The 21,517-nt window shown below is 31.3% G+C and overlaps 1 protein-coding gene across 15 annotated transcripts in view; it reads left to right on the top strand.

Annotated features, from left to right (window-relative positions):
• The window catches only part of LOC121123780 (band 7 protein AGAP004871), a 179,097-nt gene that overhangs the window by 98,006 nt on the left and 59,574 nt on the right, over positions 1 to 21,517 (top strand). For 2 of the 15 annotated variants that reach the window (XM_071889479.1, XM_071889486.1), the window contains one exon: positions 18,855 to 19,029. The exons of 9 other annotated variants lie outside the window; for them this stretch is intronic. Coding sequence is in view for 3 of the 6 variants with exons in the window: in XM_071889507.1 (XP_071745608.1) it covers positions 11,232 to 11,346 (115 nt within the window). In the remaining 3 variants the exon portion in view is untranslated. Of the gene's footprint in view, positions 1 to 11,050; positions 11,347 to 18,854; positions 19,030 to 21,517 lie in introns of those variants that run through there. 4 more of the 15 variants (XM_071889507.1, XM_071889508.1, XM_071889504.1 and 1 more) reach the window with 3 other exon arrangements.

Below are 21,517 nucleotides of genomic sequence, written 5' to 3' on the forward strand. Positions count from 1 at the left end.
TTAACTCATCTAATTCAATTTTTATTAGCTCACTGAATACTGAAATCGTATCTCATTGTGAACATAATGAAATGTTCTAATTTCCTCAATAGAACAGTATTTAAGATTGAAGAAAACAATAGTTGATGTTATTATAAATAAAAAGAGTGCAACTTTGTTTTATTAATACAAACATTATTTATTTATAATTTTAGCATACTATTTTTAGCATATACAAAGTGAATAGATATTTAATCAGCATTTGAAGGCTATTATATACCGGGTGGTGCATTGAAATATGAACACACCTGCAATATTTCATTAATACAACTACTTTGTTATTTATTAGATTACAATATGTTTATGAGATATATCATGGAGTACAACATACATACATTGCTCCCAGTGACGTGTAGTCATATATTAATCCGAACAAACTTTGATTTATTCATCACTAAGTGTGTACTTCTAAGGCTTTTTTAGAGATTGGGAATCCAACTTTTTTGAATTAGGTAACCTCATTTAACAAGAAACAAATAATTGAAATACTAAACTACGAATTTAATTTGGACAGAGCTATGGCTTGTATAACATAACTTTGAAATACATAACACCACAGAATTAAATAAAGCTTATATTATGACATCCTTAAGATTCACAGAAATTTCCCCCTCAGTATAAAAACCTGAACAATCCCTGGAAAACAAGATTTTTGAATCTTGGGAGTGAAGAATTTACCCCTTAGACAAAATTATTTTTTTTGTTAAAATAAAGCGTAGTCAAATTAGAAGTCAATATTTAACATAACAAATAATATATATTAATAAGAAGAGATGTGATTTTTCTAATAAAAATTCGTAGGAAAAAATATTCAAAATTAAGAGTTTACATTTATAAAAAAATATAAATCATATTTTTTCAAAAGCAAATAGTTGTTGTCAAAATTGAAAATATGTCCTAAAAAGTTAAAAATATGTCGTAAAAAGTTAAAAATATGTCGTAAAAAGTTAAAAATATGTCGTAAAAACTTAAAAATATGTTGTGTATTTAAAAAATCTAATACCCTCACAATTTTTTGACTATATATGTGCAACTAAGTTCTCACAGAAATAACCCTTTTCTATTTTCTAGATTTCAAGCTACATATTAGATAACTAAATTTAAAGAACGCAAATTATTGTACCAATCGGAGAAACTGACTTACTGTACTAATAAATGAAACAATTTTTTGTGGTTAGTTTGATAATTGATTAATCACTTTTTATTTACTATGAGACTTTGTCAATGTTAATGCGTAAATTGGAGTTTATGATTAATAATCATTATGATATATGGAAATACCCGTTATTTCTGCTTACTTTTTCTTTTTCTATCAAAATGTTAATTGTAGTGCAAAACGGGGTCACCTATATACTATATGGTTAAAACAGTCGAATCAAACTATCCTCATTACAGGAGAGTTTGATGAATAACAAACTCAAAGCACAACACGATGGTTATTATTTTCGTGTCTATAGTTAGTTGGTTTTTAACTTTGACTATACAGGACTGATCTTATCTAATGGTACTAATTTTATTGTATGCAATCCGGAATGTCATTGGTGAAAGATTAGGGAGTAGGACAACAAAACATCTTGAAGCAAGCTTTCTCATTTTTCTTAAGACCGACAAAAATTCAGCCAAAGTTTTGCACAGTTCTGATAAAATAATTTTCACCGTAGATGACACTGTGAATAAGCAGAACAGCCGCTATATCACAAACAAAAGCCCAGATAATGTCTCAGTTTCTGTGAGATATGTCTTCAGAACAAAAATCCAGCCAGAACCATGGTCTTTGGAGTTGTGGTGTCTCCTGTCCCATTTTGTAGAGAGGAAAAAGTGGCTCAATGCAGATGCTTACATCGAACTTTTGGATAAGAAACTGCTACCTTGGGCCAGAGAAAAGTTTGGGCACAACGTTTTCTTCACTTGAGACGGAGCTTGTGTCATTGCACTTCTAAAAACCAGGTCTTCCATAGACACAATTTTATGGTCTTTTGGGACCTCAGTAGCGGCTTTAGTAATTTAGGCCTCGTATTGAGGCAATTATTAGAGCTGAGGACTCGCATATTGAATAAAAGCTGTGCTGAAGACTAATTCAGATGATTTTATTTAATACATGTTCTCACAAAATATCTTATTTAATTTTACTCTTAACAAAATAAATGTGTTCCACTCGATAAGATCAAGCCTTCATATACATATAAGATTAAAAAAAACAAAAAAACTTTCGATATGGATCGAGCAGACCCAGTTGGTAATTTGTGTGTACGGTATAGTAAATCTTCAGGTATTTTAAGGATGAAATAAATACTGCATTGAGAATAAACATCGAAATATTAACAGCTTCTTTATCACTCTTGTAACGGCGACACAAAAATAAAAATTTAGAGGCTGTTGGGTATCAGCTTTTGATTTTTTCTTCTTCTTTCCCCCTAATTAGTGTTCTGAACGCTGAATGACCGAATTATAATTAATTTTGTTTAAGGCTGTGAACTATTTTTAATAATGGGAAGAATTGTACAACCAACTGCTTATGCCCCTCCCCCCTCTCCAGTTTTTCTTAAAGAGGAGGATGCCATATAAAACGAAGGTAACCATGGATTAAATCTTAAGTCTCAGTTATTTGCTGGGTTTGTCAAGTAGCCAATTTGTTTCCTCCCATATTTTTTTTTTTTTTGCCCAAGAATGATTTAAACTTTTTGGGCGTGTGTGCAGAAGCTCCATCCGGCTGGAAAACTACATTACCTTCAAGATTTTTTTTTACTACTTTGGTATTTAAAGTTCAGCTTGTAGTACTTGCGAGCAAAATGATGCCTGCCACAATCCCATTTGATGTGGAAAGCCCCAAGTCAAGGCTTAGGTAGACTTTTTTGTGGGGGCGATGATTCTTTCATCATCGTTTATCTTCCTAAAACTTATAAAGCTCTTTATAGATATATTGCATTGGGAAAAAGTAATTTCTTCATTCCCGCCCTTTTTTTATTAAGGATATCTGTTTCATTATTGGTCACTATGTCTATTCTGGGTACATCAATGACAAAAACTATAACTCTGCAAAAATGCTAAAGGACTATTATGAGTTTTTGTATATAATTGAATCTATTTAGTAAAGGATGCTCACTACTCAGGAATTAAATAATAATGACAATAGCCAAGGAAATGAAAATTATTTATGTAGATTATCAATTCCAGAAAAGCGGGCCAGCTAAAAAGTACACAGGATTTACACCACTACATATAAGGCGTTCATATCAATAACAACTAAATAAGTATTCATATCTTATATCCATGTCCTTTGAGTTTACTCGTGTATTTGAGTGATGATAAACGTTATTCGTTTGGAACTAATTTATTTGTAACTATTTTTCACTCTTACTGCAATGTAACAGCAACTACAGATGAGGGGGCTAAAGGAACTAGTGCACATATGATCTATTCACTTGGAGGAACCAAGTGCATAGATATACAATATTCATAAATAATAAATGATATAAAATATTTTTCTTTTCTCTTTTCCACCATTGATATAATCATTATCGTTGTCATTACAGAGGGCTCAAAGAGAGAGCAAAAATGAACACCCAGATTGAATCGTATTTTTTTTTTCTATAGAAAGAACATGAAAAATACAATTTGTAATGATCCTATGATTGCATCATCATCGCCATGCCTTTTGTAAATAAGATAATTTATGCTTTTTATTTTTGAAGAATCAACTGATGCACACAGCACATATTATGTAAATAACTAGGAGTTGTAAATTCTAAGCAGTTTTGGTATGTAAAAAAATTGAAAAGTTATCGAGAATCAACATTGGGGTTTCGAGTTAAAAAAACAACCAAAAAGCAAAGTTAAAAGTTTTTGGATAATAATTTGAAAAATTAAATTTCTTAGGTAAACAAATTGAGAAATTAAATTTTTTGGGAAAAAATTTCAAATATTAAATTTGTTGCTAAAAAGACAAAAATTCTGAATTTGGAAAGGCTACAGCCCCTCTATCCCACCTGCTGCAAACGCTCCCGAGAAGATCAGTTTAGCTGTATAGTATTGTATTAGATTCGCTGATAGTAGTCCTAAGAGGTAGGGAACAAATACAAACCCTACTTCTTATAAAGTTTAGACATATGAAGGCAAGAATCCTATGTGAATAGTCTTAAAAACATTTTTGCATAAAATACGTACTGCGAGGTTTGTAAAACTAAAAGAAAAAGAAAACGAAAGTGGTAATCTTGACAATTTGAAAAATAAAAATAAATGTTTGTGAGGAGAGCAGCTTAGCTGTCATGACGTTTCATTTAGTAGTAAGCAGCCATAGGGGGAATGAAACACAAATCCCACTCCGCGCTTAGCAATAATTTTAGGCAAGAATTAAAAGGATATCAATCCTCCATTCTACTTCCAGTCCAACAAGGGCTTACAATGCAACTCAACCACGAATCCAAAAGTTACTCTTCGTCTCTCACGCACTAGTGATTATTTTATACTTATTGTTCTCTCTTCAAGATTAAAAGAATAATCATGACAGCTGTCGTAAAAAAAAAGGAAATATACAGGGCTCGGAAGCAAAACGTGGACTGTTAATAAATGCTAAATATGTAATTAAGATAGAGATGTTTTGTGTTTTTCCCCCGCATATTCCGAATATCCTGTCTTTTTTGCATAAGTAAACTATAATAAATATATCTCAAGTCTTTCCTCATGAGTGAGCAAGTAGCAAACAGGTAGAGGATCTCGTACCTTCTGAGTGAATTTTCTTTTTCTAAAACCTGTAATATAAATTTTCGAAAAAAAGTCGGGAAAAAATATCAAAAATCCATTGCCAAAATTGAGGTGGAAGAGATTATGAACATTGTGAAGTGCTGTAAGTGCCTTTTGAAGGTGGCCAAGATAAAAAAGGATGGAAAATACCTCTCAAGGAAAGAAGGAAGTGGGGGACACACTAGAGAAGGGATTCTGAGTTTCTGGGGGACCTGAAGAAGAAGATCAAGGAGGACCCCACAAAATCCATGAATCGCCTCTCTAACGAGTTTGACGTGGACGAGGGGACAATCAGGAGGACTGTGAAGGAGGACTTAGGGTTGTCCTCTTACACAAGGACACCACACCACTTGTTTACGGACATTCTGAAGGAAAGTAGACTACAGAGCTGCAAGAAAGTTTGTGCATGGATCAAGGCAAATGGATCCACAGTAAAATGTTCTCTGACGAGACGATTTTGACTGTGGACCAGGTCTACAACCCTCGGAACGACCGTTGGCATGGGGGATCACTAGAGAAGGTCAAGGGGGTATTCCGTACATAAGATCCAGCCCAAGCAATGGTCCTGGTGGACGTGGCGTCCGACGGCAGGAAGATGCCTCACTTCTTTTTAATGTTGGGGAGAAAATGGGCTAGGAGGCCTACTATAAGGTGCTGAGGTTCACCATACTGCCATGGCTTAAGGCCACCTACCCAGAGGATAACTATGTGTGGATTCAAGATGGTGCACCCTCATACATATCGGCAAAATGCCAGAAGTTCTGCTCTGATAACATGGGTGATTTTTGCAACAAGGATATGTGGACATCATCTTCGCCGGATTGGAACCCGTTGGACTTTACTGTGTGGGACACTTTGGAGAAGGAGACTGACCAGACATCTCACCCGAACGTAGACTCCTTGAAGGTCGCCATTGTAAAGGAGTGGAACAATTTGTCCAAGAAGTTCATCATCAACTCCTGCAAGGCTTTCCACGGCCGTATCGAGGCAGTGATTGCTTCTGAGGGTGGCCATATTGAGTGAACATGTTCACAAAGGTTGTGTCTTAAAGTTTTCTTCCAAAAATTTCAAAATTAAATTATTAGGACAACAGCTGGTTCAGATTTTTGTTCAAAAATTGAAAGCTTTCTAATACATATTTTATACCTTCTGCTTATAACTTCTACAGACAGTTACTTAGATGTTTTCACTTCAAGAACAAAAGAAAAATCGCAAAGAATATAGATTATAATATGCATAGATACAAATAATACTATCAACCAGTATGTTTAAAAAAATACAAAAATAAACATTGTAATCCTGTCAATTTGAAGATTTTTTTGAGAATTGAGGAACTTAGCTGCCATTACGTTTTATTATATTAGCTGGGAGTAGCAATGAAAAGAAGAAAATAAACACAAACCCTGCTCCGTTTAAAGTGAAGACATTGGCAAGAATGACTCTGATGTCGATCCTCAAATCTACTCTCAGTCAAACAAGGACCTACACTTATAACTATGGATGTGGGAATGGTCGAAATCCCAATGTTCATAAATGATAAAAAAAAGTATGTAATGGTAACCTGCAAGATATTATTAATTATTCCTCCTATTTTAAAATTCATAATTATTTTTAGGAATAATAGTTCATAGTAATCTTTGTCTGCAGACATATCGTCTCTCAAAGTTTACATATTTTTTACAGCATTCTCTCAGATATAGTTTTTATAAACACAGAGATTTCGACCTTTTTCATATCCTTAGTTATAACAAATCATTAGTCTTATTCTCAATAATTCATGAACACACTCACGCCTAGTTACTATATACTTAGATCACGTCGTTATATTTAATGTATATTGCAACCTTTCTTCAAAAAAGAAACAGATAATTAGCTACTTCTTCCTCACAATGGATTTACTATTATCTAATTTATATTAATTGTTTCCAGCTTAATAATATCTCAGTTAAATTCAATTAATCAATATTGAGAACAATAATTAAAGGGGGGGGGGAAGTAGAAAAAACTACAGCTGACAACAAAGCACATTCTAAATTTTTGAATTTGTGACGAGTAAAGTCTTAAGTGAGTCTCAACTAATCAATATCCGAAAACTAATGGGGGAAATAAACATCGACAGCTGACAACAAAATAATGTCAAAGTTTAAGTTTGTGTGTAAGTTAGATATTATCTCTTCAAGAGTGAAATGAAAATGATAACAGCTTTGGAAAATAAAAAAGCTCTATTCAAATCGGCAACTATAAATAACTGCATAATCTAGAAATTTTTTAGACTTCACAATTCTATGTATAAGTAATAAAACATTAAAACAAAAATAAATCATCGAAATGACGTCTGTAAAATCTACAAAACACAAAGTTCACAAACATTGTTGTATGTCCTAATAGAGTAAGACGGATAAATAATAAATTATAGGATTATCCAAATAACACAATACAAACACAACATCATTTGTCTCAATGCGATATAAAGGATAGGTCAGTAACATGCAGTCCTTTAAAGACCTTTAAAATGGTCGTTTTGCATTTTTTTAAGGATTCTCAAAGACAATAAAGACGTCATCATAAGCGGAAGAGTGGTAAAGGAGTGGTAGTAAATACTTTATAGGGTGGCAAATTAGAATATTAAAAAAACATGATTCGAAATACTGAGTGGTCCATTAATGTCTAAACACTTTGAATTTTAAACTTCAACAACATATAATTTATTTATTAATTATAGAATTTCAACAATATATATATGATGGTATTAATTTCAACAAAATTAATACCATAAATATATGTGAGTCTGAGCTGTCTTAATAATGAATGTTATGAATGTAAAAAAGAACAGTTTAGGAATAACTAGTGTTTACTAACGTCCTTTTATTTGTGAAAAAAATTACTAAGAATTAGGATCAAACCATTTGTGGCTAATAGAAATGAATCAACCAATATATTTTTTATTAGAATATAACTTCTTATATATTTAGTAAAACAATATAATTAACTATTCAATTTAAAAAAAATGACATTTGCTATAATTAGTAGTAATGGGACATTTTATCGGTATTGGGATCGGGGAAATAATGTTTAAATTTGGAATTCCGATTTCTATTTATGTATTACTGGTATTAAACTTTATATTTTCTTTTCTAGGTTAAGAAAAAAATTAATACCCTCTCAAATTAAGTAATTTTTCCATTTTACAAATAAATTAATATTTGAAATTTTTTTGTTTTGAAAAATAAAAATTAGAAATTTAATTACATTTTTCAATTTTTTTTTTCAAAAAAATTAACTTTTTGTGGATACCTAAGTATTTTGTGATTTATTCTCCGAAAATTTTAAAATTTGATTTTTTCTAAAAACTTTCCACTACAAATTTAAATTTGAAACTTTTTATCCAACTTTTTTTTGAGTACAACTGAGAATTTTTGAAATATTCTTCCAAAAAGTTTTATTTTCTGTTAACAGTTGTGGGTTTTGTAAATTTTTCGGCAAAAAATTTAATTTTCTGAGAATATTTGTAGATTTTCGAAAAAAGTTAAATATCAAATTGTATAATTGAATTTTATTTACAAACAAATTATAAAAACCAATATATGATCCGGTAGACGTCTTTGATAGCAAATTTTTTATTTTAACTATAATTATAAAATATTAAAGAATCGGAATTGGCATTGCATCGGGATTTTTTGGGAATCGTCCCATCACTAATAACTAGTAAATTACCACCAAAAAGTTAAAGGAGATTGAGGACACCAGTGCCCCTGTAACCATAGGGTTGAAGGGCTAATGGCCCCCTACCCCACTTTTACTGAATTTTTATAGTTATCACAAGAAAAAAAAATCCTCTTGTCTGTCGAAACAATTTTAATTGTCATAATTTTCGAGAAAGGAATTATATTAATTTCCCTAAAAAAATTGTCATGCAGATGTACCTGATGAAGTCACCGTTATATAATTTGCCTTCTCCCTTCTTAAAAATACGCTCTAGGGCTGGTGGAAGGGACTTAGATCGGACGGGGTCCCAGAGTAATTCTGAGAAGACACCGTCAGCTCCTATATGTGTGTAGATACCCTTAGAAGATAAATCTTTTTGATTTGTAAACAAAATTACCCCACGGAAATAGGATTTTCTTATATTTTTAGATAGTAAATTAACATAAGATCTCAAAATTGTACTTGAGAATAATTTCAAAAACTTGAGAACCCTTTATACAAGCTCAAGCTAATTCACACACTTCACTGGATAATATTGTACAAAACCTCGTAAATACATGACCCCTATGACAGTGGTTCCCAATCTTTTTGTTCCAAAGCCTCTCCATAAGAAAAAGGAAAATTTCTTGACACACCTATTTTAATTGAATTTAGAAGGAGTCATATTTATGGTAGTTTACTTTTGTGGTTAGGGAGGCCAGTTGTTTCTTAGGTTTATAGTAGTGAGTAAAGGCTTGCCCATTTAGTTCCAGAGGGAACTCCTGGAGGGCTGATTCCACTTTTCATTGTAATTGAATTAATTAGGACGTGGCTTGACGTATCGGATCAAAAGTGAAAAAACGATATATGGATTAAAAGTATTATTATGGATATGGAGCAAAATATCCAATATTTTTATTGGAGAAACTTATTGGAAATTTCGATATTTCCTCTGATATTTGATATAATGCAATAAGGAAAAAAAGGTAGTATAAAAAAATTGTACAACTTTTGTAGCCAGGAATACTTAATAACGAAGTACACAGACTTAGATGAATGAATGCATTTTTTAGGATCTGTTTACTTCTTTAAAAGATTGCGACACAAAATTTACATCTCTGGTCATTACATTAGGTAAAGAATCCAAAATAAGTTTTATTCATTACCGAGCCTTGTCAAATATGTCTTTTACAAAAAATGCTGTGTTCTTTTAAACGGATCTCTCATTAACATTACTAAACCGGGATCAAATTGATGATTCCTATTTTTTATAATCAAAATAAATTTGTATCTCACAAGTGACACTTTTCGATCAATTTACGCATACACCAACAAAGGCTTTAATAGAACAAATAATTTCAATGAACATCTAATCATTTGCAAAATATCAGAACGGAAAAATAATTTTTTTTGATATTGGATCAGAAAATATTTTGATATCAGCCCTTGTTTAATAGGTATAACTCATCTGTTATATATTAGTTTACACATTTAGAAATGCTCACACCTCGAGTTTTGATGGAAAAACTTACAAAAATGAAGTTGCATTATATTCTAATATTTATTTGCAATTTATAATCTTCTTCAAAGACAAAAAAATGGAAGCCAATGGAATTTACTTCTGGAATTGCTCTTGGGCGAGTAGACCCCAATTATGATTATCAATGACTTCAGGATTAGTCGGAAGGCCGTGTATGTCATTAAAAGCGATTTGAAACTCGAGGAACAGTCGCAAGAAAGTATGGACAAGGTTGGAAAGGAACAGAAAGAACAAAGACCAAGATTTTGCGTGTAAAAAAACAGCTTGTTAGAAATCGAGTGAGTTGATATGACCAAGAAGATGAATGTGAGTGAAGTCACACTCCGAAGGATAATCAAATATGACTTGTCAGTAAAATCAAGACCAAGGAGGAAGAAATATCTCATTACTTGAAGAAGTTGTCAAGAGCCAAGTTTCTTTCGAATGTGTCCAAGAACATGTGTTCTCTGAGCTACACTTATCTTAATCCTATGGATTATTCCATCTAGGAAAAGGTCGAGGGAGCTTCCTGTAAAAAGCATCACGTTTCTGCGAGGAAGTGGAAGTCTACAATCTGTAAGGTTCGTGCAGCCTTCAGATAGAGGTTGGAGGCCGTCATTGAGGGTTAGGGAGGCCAAATTAAAAAAAAAAAACTCGATGGCAGTTATAATTCACTAGAAATAAACTTGATTTCGTTGTCACTGTCTTCATGATCTAGTTTTACATAAATTTTGAAAAACAATCTCAATGTAAACTTAGAAATGACGTATGAGGTATAATAGAAGAATATGAGCAGTGCATGTTTAGATCCTCATTTGAATTATAGATAAAGTATAATTATAATTAATAAAGGGACAGGAGACAAAACCATAATGTTTTACTTTTTATACATAAGTAGTACTAAAACTATGCTTTGTAAACTCAGATGGAAACCATATCACTAATGATTTTCAAACATGCATAATTTATATGAACGTATCGACTGCTTATATGATTGTGTGTATGTATGTACTAACAGTTGTATTAGTAATGAAAGAAAAGAAAAACGTTGGAAAAGACATAATGCCCACGCATTTATCAAACAGGCCTTGATATAAACACAGCACTTTTTTCCTTCATTACAGTCAATATACATAGAAAAAATATCTTCCAAAAAAAAAAAAAAAAAAAAAAAAAAAATTGAAAAGATAATTTGTTAAAAAAAAAGAACGAGTGTGAATACAATAATACATAGAAATTATCATACTTCATGATGACTTCCACCCCAGTGGAAATCATTCATATGGAAGAAAACAAACACAGTAATGGGGAGAGTCGACATAGAGGAGGAGCTGGCGGTCTTCTTATACGAACTGAAAATGAAGGTCTGTATTAGTATTAGGGTTTTGTCTATTAATCCAGTACCGGTCCGAAATAATTTATTTCAGTCCAGTCCGTATCTTTATTTTTTTACAAAATAAATTTGAGGAAAAAAATCACTTTAGAAAGGAAATTTTTCTCCACTGTATAGACCTAATATCAAGTCAAGAATACATTAGAAAAAATTACTGATTAACAGATCAAATAATCGTCTCGAACAAAGTCTTAACACTAGTTTTTATGCGTGATATGCAAAAGAAATAGAGTAAATTTAATAAGAAGTAGGAACCTATAAAATTAATCTTCAGGTTTATTCTCTACCTCCATATTATTGAAATCTATGCACAAAATATTTTTTCTAATTTTTGCCAATTGCAGTATGTAGATGAATTGTTCTTTATGGCACTGCATTGTACATAATTTTAGGTGTATGGGTAAAGATCATCACACTATGTCGGTCGTACAATGTAGATGAAAGATAAGTATCAAGAAATTGGATTAATTTTCCTCTTTCCTTAGAGCAATAAATCTTCCTTGGGAATATTGGATTGCATGGGCGTCCACAGGGAGTGGGCTGGAGGAGCTGTAGTCCCCCTAAATTAAGAAATTTTTGCTTAATGCTAGAATTTTTGATTTTTTTTTTTTCCAAAAAAATTAATTTTCTGTTGGTATCTATGAATTTTTGAAATTTTTGTGAATAGCTATGGAATTTTGAACTTTTTTAAAAATAAAATTCCAAAATCAACCCTCCTGGACACCCCAGGATTATTATCATTTTTAACCCCCTTTTAGGGAAGTGGGATATTATACAGTCCAAAATTTATAAAAAAATCTTATTTGTCCTTTAAATCTACATTTTATCGCCATTGTGCTCCTAAAACATTCAATCATACTTATATATCAATCTTTATTTATCTTGCTGAAGCCTTCCTTAAGATTTATTTGTAAATAAAACAGTTATTTATCGAGGTTTGTTGAACTTAATAAGCATTACAAAATTATGATATTGCGCCTATTTTTTTTAATATAATACACAAAACCTCATCAAAAATGATGAGTACACATTTGATTCTCCGAATTTGCATAAAATAATGAATAATGTTTTTTCTATAACAATAACAAATTATATCATTAATATTATTTTAATATAATCAGGTATTTTTATCTATTCATACATCAACCCTTAGCCTTTTATTTAATATTTACGAGGAGAAAATGAAAGTAAACGTTTAAAAGATAAATCAAAAATAATATGACGTAATTATAATAATATTTAAGCTGTTTATAATGTAATTAAAAACGTTTTATTTGTGGAGGTTTCTTCGTTGTCCAACCCACTAACCCCGTTATAAAAAGGATATATACTAAAACGGGGCTAACCCTCCATTTTCTACATTAAACACCAAAGTGTTTACTTTTAAGGGGGGTTAGCCTTTACTGTAATCTGATTGGATATTTGTCATCAGTTATTGATTTACAATGTTTTTGCTTTCCTTTAAAAAAAAATATTAAAATATAAATATGTAATATAATATTAAATCATTTAATTACAACAATTATGATTTGTTATTCTTTAAAGTAGTTATTTCATTTATGATTCATTCCAAAGAGTAATTTTATGACATTTTCATTTTACCACATTTGCACATCAATATTTAAAAAAATAATTTTTTTTTTCTATTTGACGACTTACTAAAACTTTTAGAAGAATTTCATAATACATAAATAATTAGAGCTGTATAATACTTTTTCAAATATCACTATGTAGGTAATACTCGTTTAATAATTCAGGTTTGATTATTCTATAAATGCCGTTTGATATTTTAAAATGTTACTACGTAAAAGAATTTCTCTAGCACGATCTTACCTGCATTCACGATGAATGTTTATATAAGCAAGATATTTTCTCTCATTCAGGATTTACCCCATTTCTTGTATATGATAACTTAATACGAGTAGATAAAAAAGTAACTATCAATATGAGTACAGTGTGCCTAAGCAAAAATGAATAATGTATTAAAAGTTAAATAAATTCCAAATTATTGACGTAGGGCTGAATAATACATTGTTTGAATGAGTAGTTTTGAGAACTTCCTTTTTACGTCATACAATTTTGTATAAACAAAGTCAGGTTTGTGATGTTGTCGAAAAAACGTAGAGTGCTTGATTTACTCTAAAGCTGGAATTCCTGTTTGTGGAACTGAACAAGCCCACTGTTTTGAGGATAAGGAAGGGTTCGATGCTGATGGCAGCTATCAATGGAAGCCTGAATGTAGGGTCCATAAAATAAAGCAATCGGAGGAGTTCATGCATGCTTTGAGAGTCAGTTTTGAGGCAAATCCTCAAACCTTGATGCACAAGCTTTCAAAAAGCACAACGTTAATGAAGGGACAATCAGGAATGCCTTCACGGAGATGGCATTTTATAACATCAACGGTAAAGTCCACCTGATTTACAAAGGCCAAAAAACTTCTAAATTGGATGATCATCACCAGATCTGAACCAAATTGACTATGGGATTTAGGAATTAATTGAAGCCAAGGCCAGTGCTGTCCCCCACAGAAATACTTTTGGTCTTAAGCCCTATATTGAGTGGGATTGGATGACCATGCCTTTTTAGTATGTCATCAGAGTGTGTTAAACCTTCCGACCTCGTTTAGAGGCTATAATTGAGGCTAAAGGTGGATATTTTGAATTTTAAGGAATGAATATATAAGTTTTACACTTGTTAATCTTGATTATCACGTTTGAGCTCTTGATGATTTGGTTAATGTTGCCTGATATGATGCGTTTTTACTTACACAAACTGTAGTTCTAATAATATACTGTCTCATTTATTTATTCATATCTCCCATGGAGAACGACATTTTTTTATTGTCCGAGGATAATAATAAAAAAAAGACTTTGGGAAAGTTTCAGGCCTCCCAGGTCATTTTTATAGTACATTCCATTTTAATTTGAGCCTCTTGCATTGTACCAAATATGATTGAGTTTGTAAATTGTAAGCATTTTGTGTATGTAAAAAAACTCAAAAATTAAGCAGGTAACCCTGACAAATTGAATAATGTTTTGGAAGATAACAGCTAACTTGTCATAATGTTTCATTAGATTTGCTGGAAATAGCTAAAATAAGAGTGAAATAAAAATAAATTTCTTAGCTGTCACGTCGATGCCTTAAAAGAAATAGAATAAACTCAAGTCTAACTCCGTATCAAATAAAATTATACGCAGGAATGACTCCAGTTTCGATCCTCAATTCTACTTTGAGTCTAAAAGTGACTTGCACTTAAAGCTTTTCAACAAATCCTCTGCGTTATTATCCTTCATTCATGAGGACACCGACTCATAGCAACACTTTATACTTAGATGTTTTCTCCTCAAGAATGAAATAATAATAATAACAGCTTTAGAAAAAGACAAACAAACACTGTTCAGGCTCACAAAAACAAGAAAACTTGCATCCTAAAAATCCTTAGGGTTCAAAACCCTAATATCATACAATAATTGTATTTTTTTAAATTAATTAAAAAAGACTATGTTGAACTTTATTTTTATTAATTAGACGGTTTTAGACGTTCTCAATGATTTGGGATTTTGTTTTCTTAAGCAAAGATCAAAATGAATATGTACATTCTATAGCGAAATTTAACCTTGGTTTTATGTGATAGCTGTTGAACAAAAAGAAAGAACATTTATCCTTGATACAATAACAGGGTAACTGCTAATCATTGATCACATCTTAGACCCCATAAATGATTATATACAATGTTAAGCAGTCATAAAACAAAAATAAGCAAAATTAAATTATGTGATGGACACTGCTATATTTATGTACGTAAGTTTTTAAAATAAAATAAGAAGCTTGTTTGTCCTCCTCCGTGATTTTTCACTGAGGGATGAGACTTGAGAAGATCATTATATAATGCACTACAACTTTTTTTTTATCTACCATGAATCATTAGAGTATAATAATTGCTTTCAGGAAGACCTTGTAGGGGAGTTGTAAATCCTTTGATTTGTGTTGTCTATTAACATTGAGCTGAGGTATCTTTATCTATATCTATACATTTTATTCCAATGGAAGAAATACGTTATCTTGATTAATGGTACATAAAAGAAAAATCCTTCCCCCCTCCCGCCAGACATGCTATATAAGAGACAATATTGCAATCTCCTCTTCCTCCTCATAATGAGACCTTCCATCTACTTTCATGACCCTCCAAGGTATTTTCTTATTATTAAAAGACTCCCATAATTGTATTTAAACTTACCGCTGTTCCTGACTCCAATTTCCATATAAAAAGAGAAAGTAGACGTACGGGAAAAATGATACAATGTACCCAGTACTCAAAATGAACTATTACTGAGAAGGGTATAACATCATAATATGGAAGTTTAGAAATCTTTCAGATTTCCGTCACAAATGTTTAGGTGTGTCCCACTTCTAAACTCTTCCTGAGAGTGGTATTTATTCTCAAAATGGTCGCAATGTCAATAAAACACAAAGAACGCTCTTAATACGTACAAACATTCAAAAATATTAGACGAGAACTCGTAGATTCCTAAAACTCTAACAAGGATCTTAGATTATCTTTTTTCTAAGTAGTTTGGCCATGAAAAATGAATTTTGGCCTTTATTTATATTTTATCTAAAATTGAAATAAATTAATATTGAATAGTTTTGTTTTATATAGCCATTTTTCAAGAAATTTAACTTAATAGGTTCTGCAGCCCATTATTTCAAGTGGCAATCAAAGCCTATCACCACTACCGTCCTAATTATCAATGAACCCTTTCAATATATTATAATACTCCCTGTCCACGGGTTACCCTAGATAACTGCTAGTCCACAAGAAGAATCAAAATCATGTGGGGGACTACAGCAACGAGAAAAGATCTAATAAAATTTATATTAGAATTGTTGATCCTATTGAATAATATTGGAACTGTACAGTTGTATAATTCATATAAATTTTCAAAATAGACATAAACAAAAAACTTATATAAATATACTTTTCAACATCAAATGTAATAATTTGAAAAAGTCATTGTTTTGAACATACTTAGTATTAACTAATTTTTTACATTAATTTTTTTACTTAATATATTCTTAACATAAACATTCCCCAAATAATCTTTTTTTGCAGCACGTTGTGCTATTATGGCATTTGCTATTACAGAGATGTCCCTTTTTCTGCAGATGAACTTATTTGTACATATCTATCCACATAATGGGTGCAGTCAGTCTCTGGGAACTTCATCAACACTGAGGAATGACTCCTTGCAAGGCTCAAATTACTTTCTTACATTGAGCTGTTTTGAGACATCATATTGTGCCCCTAATCTATAATATCTATTCTCTGTTATATGGATCACAACAGCCAAGACGTAGTGAATATATATTTTTTTCAAGAGTTGGTACATGGAACTTGTACTTTGACATACTGCCCTACCTCAGTCTTCTTAAACTTCCTTGATAAGAGTTGCACCATCATGTTGGCATGTTCTTCCTGCCTGGGATTATCTCCTCTCTGTTGCACTTGGTCGTCCTAAGCAAATTGTCAATATAAGCTCTTTAGATATGTCCAATCATATTCATATTCTAAGTATGTTTAAAAACAAATTATAAGGATAAGAAATGAAAAAAAATACAAGAAAATAAGACTAAGAATAAGATTTTTGACAATAATAAGAAAGTTAAGCGAACGACAGTTAAACTTTAAATGTTTTTTCTTCTCTAAACCTAATAATCCCCTTTTAAAAAAAGAGTGCAAACCAGCATGCTGCCATATTAATTTTTTTAATTTTACGATCTTTATTTTTTTTTTGTATTACATTGACTCCATCTGACCTATGAGTATAAAATTTTTTTTAAAGTATGAAGCAAAAAAGAGTTCAGAATTTGTATTAATTTCTTACTGTACTAGGCAATGTCGGGAAAAGTTACTTTTGTATCATTTATGGAATATTTCATACATGACAAAATATACACCCCAGGTTCAGAAACCTGATATATATCAAACGTTTATTGAATATCATTGGAGATGTGAAAAAGCTCAAAATCAAAGTGATGATTAAACTATGCCCGAAAAAAATATATTAAAAAGACGACATATCTACTCATGATACTTCTTGATTACCTATAATCTACATATGAAATGTCTGTGTGTGGATGTGTCCGGGAATCACAGCCATACCAATTCATACATTTTGCTGAAATTTTTTATGTAGCTTTTTAAGGCTTCAGAGACGGTTCAAGTAACATTTTTTTGGGCTTCAAAGTCCTGGTGGCCTTAAAATATTATTTATCTTAAAACAATTTTTTTTGACTAACAAACGACTACTTCATATAAAACAAAAAGATAAAGACTGTAAAATTCTAAAAATTATTCTTTCTGCATATTGGATATATCCTTGCATACTTTTTTAAAAAGGAGATTAAAGAAAAAATAGAATAAGACAAAGGATTTTTGAACCTATGTACTTTGTTGTCAGCTGTTGATTCACTCATTTCACTTGATACGTCATGGTTATTTCATAATTTATTCTTTGTGTAAAATGAACGAAGTAATAAGTTGTTTTATACTTCTGCTCCATTTTCCAAAAGGACAGGAATATAATTTCTTGTAGATCCCTCATCATATATATATTGGCCATCTTATTGTTGCAATGAATTTTTTGGGGCATCATATACAAATGTATATATACGCTTTTAATAAAATATTACTAAGTAATATAATAATATAGTATCGAATAAAATTCTATGAAGGATTTTAATATTACAAAATATATTCATTTTAAAAATTGTTGATAAATAATAGGACAATAATAGTCTGGAAGGACTTAAGACAAAAATAACAATTATGATTGACTCATTTGGATAACTAACAGATGATTTGTCACCTTTTATTTTTGGTTCTTTTTGGAGGAGAAGTTGCGTGATATAATAAAAGTGACAAAAGTTGAGAGGAACAACAGTTCAACTTGAATATTTTTCCGTCTTTAAAGCTTTTAATCTCATTACAAAAAAGGTGTTCAAATATACACACCAGCATCCTGGAAAAATAATTTTTAGACTTTTAGGGTCTTCATTTTTGTTTTAAATGAAGCAATAACTTCAGAATTAATTATTTTTCTTAATGTTCAGGGCAAAGCAGGGAAAACATACTCTAGTACTTTGAATTTTTCAAAATAAAGAAGAATAGTAAATAAAGACACTAACACATATCCTGCAGATTATATTGATATATTCCTTTAAAAAACATCTCTAGATATAATATTTTGCAGTTGTGTAAATAATGTTATTATATATTATCTTTAAATGTAAAAAAATAATCTATATTAGAAGCAAAATTGGTCGTCAAATTATCTTTAAAAAAAAACCATGATCTTGTAGTATAACCAAGATTTTTATATATTATTTTCTCAACTTTATAGTTAATTATTATTATGGTGTAATAAAAAAAAAGTTTTACCCAATAAATTTATTTCTGATTTTTATTTTATTTTTCAGGTAATTATTATCAATTTCACAGCTTTCTTTTATTACAAAAAGGGAAGAAGATGATGACATGAAGAGAATGAGGTGGATTAAGGGAATTGATCCTTGGATCAGAATAGCTTCGTTGACATCAAAGAAATCTGCTTTTATAAGATGTTGTTATTATTAAGTTGGATCAAATATGTAGGTAGGTGATTAGACCTAATCTATAAATGACCTGTTGACTTCCTCCTATATAGAGATATACGATCAATGTCGTAAAGGGAGACGTACTTTAATCATGAAAAATCTGAAAATTTATTGTAAATATTAACGTATTGCACAAGTGTGAGGCACTTCACAAGAGGAATAGGTAGATCCTCCAATTAATAACAAAGATGTATCATAGTTAGGCGAAAATAACAGTATCAGTGGACATCCTGCTTATTCTAGAAGAATATTATTTAATACTTTTTCATATTCTCTGTTCCATACATATCATTGCTAAATAAGGGATCTGTGAAAATAAAACACTAAGTTTAGCAATTATATAAGAAAAAAAATAATTTGGGGGGGCTCTTTCTTCTTTTTGTCCATTATATAATCGTTTGCCGTGGTGTTAACTGAAGGAAGTATTCTTGTGTATCGTTGTTATATTTAAGAAAATGTATAATAAAATAAATATATTTGAATTTATATATAATTGTAACATTTACCCTGCACTAATGTTATTTTAAATGTAGGAGGTTTTCCTCTTTATGGCAGTAATTCATATTCTCCCTCCAGAATCATATAACAGGAAGCTGATAGTATCACCTTACAACCAATGAGAGTACGTAAATGTCAAGCAGAGATAACTCTAAAGTACTCCTTGCTATTCACCGTCAGTTTGTAAAACATACAAGAAGGGAAAGGATTTCATGAATACAAATTTTGCCACAAAGTTATGACGTATTTTCCCTTCTTCATTTTTATACATACCAGCATTGTTGCATGATGTAAACCTTTAGAGAAGGGAGTAATGTGGATTGCCAACTGATTTTTGTATTATTATGTTGCAGCACAGGGAGGAATAATTATGTACCTCTTTAAATTAATAGTATTTACACACCAAACATTTAAATCCTTTAGGGGTTTTATGGTTAAGCAGTTGAGAAATCCCCTAAATAAATCCTGTTATTTTCTCATTATCCTGGTATTTCCAGGTTCTATAATGGTGTAAAATAGGACCTGCCGGTTTGCAAAAATAAAGGATATGAAAAAATGATCCCCGACAATTTGAAGAATGTTTGAGAAAAGAGCAGCTTAGCTGTCATGAAGTTTTATTAGACTAGCTACAAGACTCTATGATATCAAGGAAATAAACATAAATTCCACTCGTATACAGAGTGGAATTGTACATTGCGTCACAGTGCAGGCTGATAGTGGACTCGAGGCCCTCTGTGTTTGGATGAAGGATACTACAGGCCTTTTTTGACACTTTAACCCCCCCCCCCCCTCCCCTTTCAGACCTGATTCCAACCCCCTCATAAGAATAACAGATTTAAAATTTTTTTATAGATAATTAATTATTATAGTGTAATAATTTAGATTTAGCTCACGGGCTGATCCGGCCTCAAGCATATATTTGACATCCTTAATATTCATATATCATCATCAGCATCATTGGCAAAAAAAGTTCAAGTAAACTCAATATTGACGGAGAGAGTTATGGTTGAAACTGGTTTGAATAGAAAAACGTAAACAGGCATATTTTATAAAACTCAACAAATAACTAGCCTTATATAAAATTTCTAATAAAAATCACCCCTATATTAAATAGGTATTTGGCAGGTGCTTCAACTTACAGAAGAGAAATTGATGACAGATCTGTATGAACTCTGTTTGATCGTTTTTACCTTTCTTTACGTTAACAACAGCACTTTACTCGTTCATCTTTGTTTGTCTGAGAGATAGAATGGGGTACCCACACGCTGAGGAGATAATCAGTCAGAATTTTAAAAACCACTGTGGGTGGTAGGGAAAGCTCCGCTGAGACCCCTCGTACGCTCAATCAGGGTTTGTTCTTTATCAGGTCTTTGACTTGGGTGATGTTGTTGGGTGTCCTTGTCTCCCGTGGACGTTCCTATGAAGTTCCATCTTGGATATCACCAGCCAACGAAAGATGGTTGCATGACTAGAGCAGACATCAGGGTAAACGATATACTGTTTTGCCCAGTTTGTAGAGTAACAAAAAGTACAAATGAAAATTGTGAGTCTCTATATTCAGCGACGAATGGAGAAACATGTGCAAATATGGTATGTAGGCATTGGCTAATTAGTCTTTGAATAACTATGGAATGGCTTGGCACCATAAAATTTATGAGAAAATCGATGTTGGTAGAATTTTGCAGCTAACTCTTCTCCTTTCCCTTCAAACAAACCTGTCTTAATTATTTTGGAAAAGGCTAATACTATAGAGCAAAAATGTACTGAACAAATATGTATTTTTTAAAACCATAGTGTATAAAATATCCATGGATATATCAGACATGTGTGACTCAAACAGGAAATCAATCATTTTATTTTGTGCTGGAATTTTGACATTTTAACAGAAATAAAATATACTTTTTTATTATAATATTATTCTTTTGTTACTGATTCTAAAGATTTGTATATGGAAGTAGAAGTATATAAGATTAATAAGCAAAAAAATG

This window comes from Lepeophtheirus salmonis, chromosome 1, assembly GCF_016086655.4.
Source record: "Lepeophtheirus salmonis chromosome 1, UVic_Lsal_1.4, whole genome shotgun sequence".
Taxonomy (NCBI): domain Eukaryota; kingdom Metazoa; phylum Arthropoda; class Copepoda; order Siphonostomatoida; family Caligidae; genus Lepeophtheirus; species Lepeophtheirus salmonis.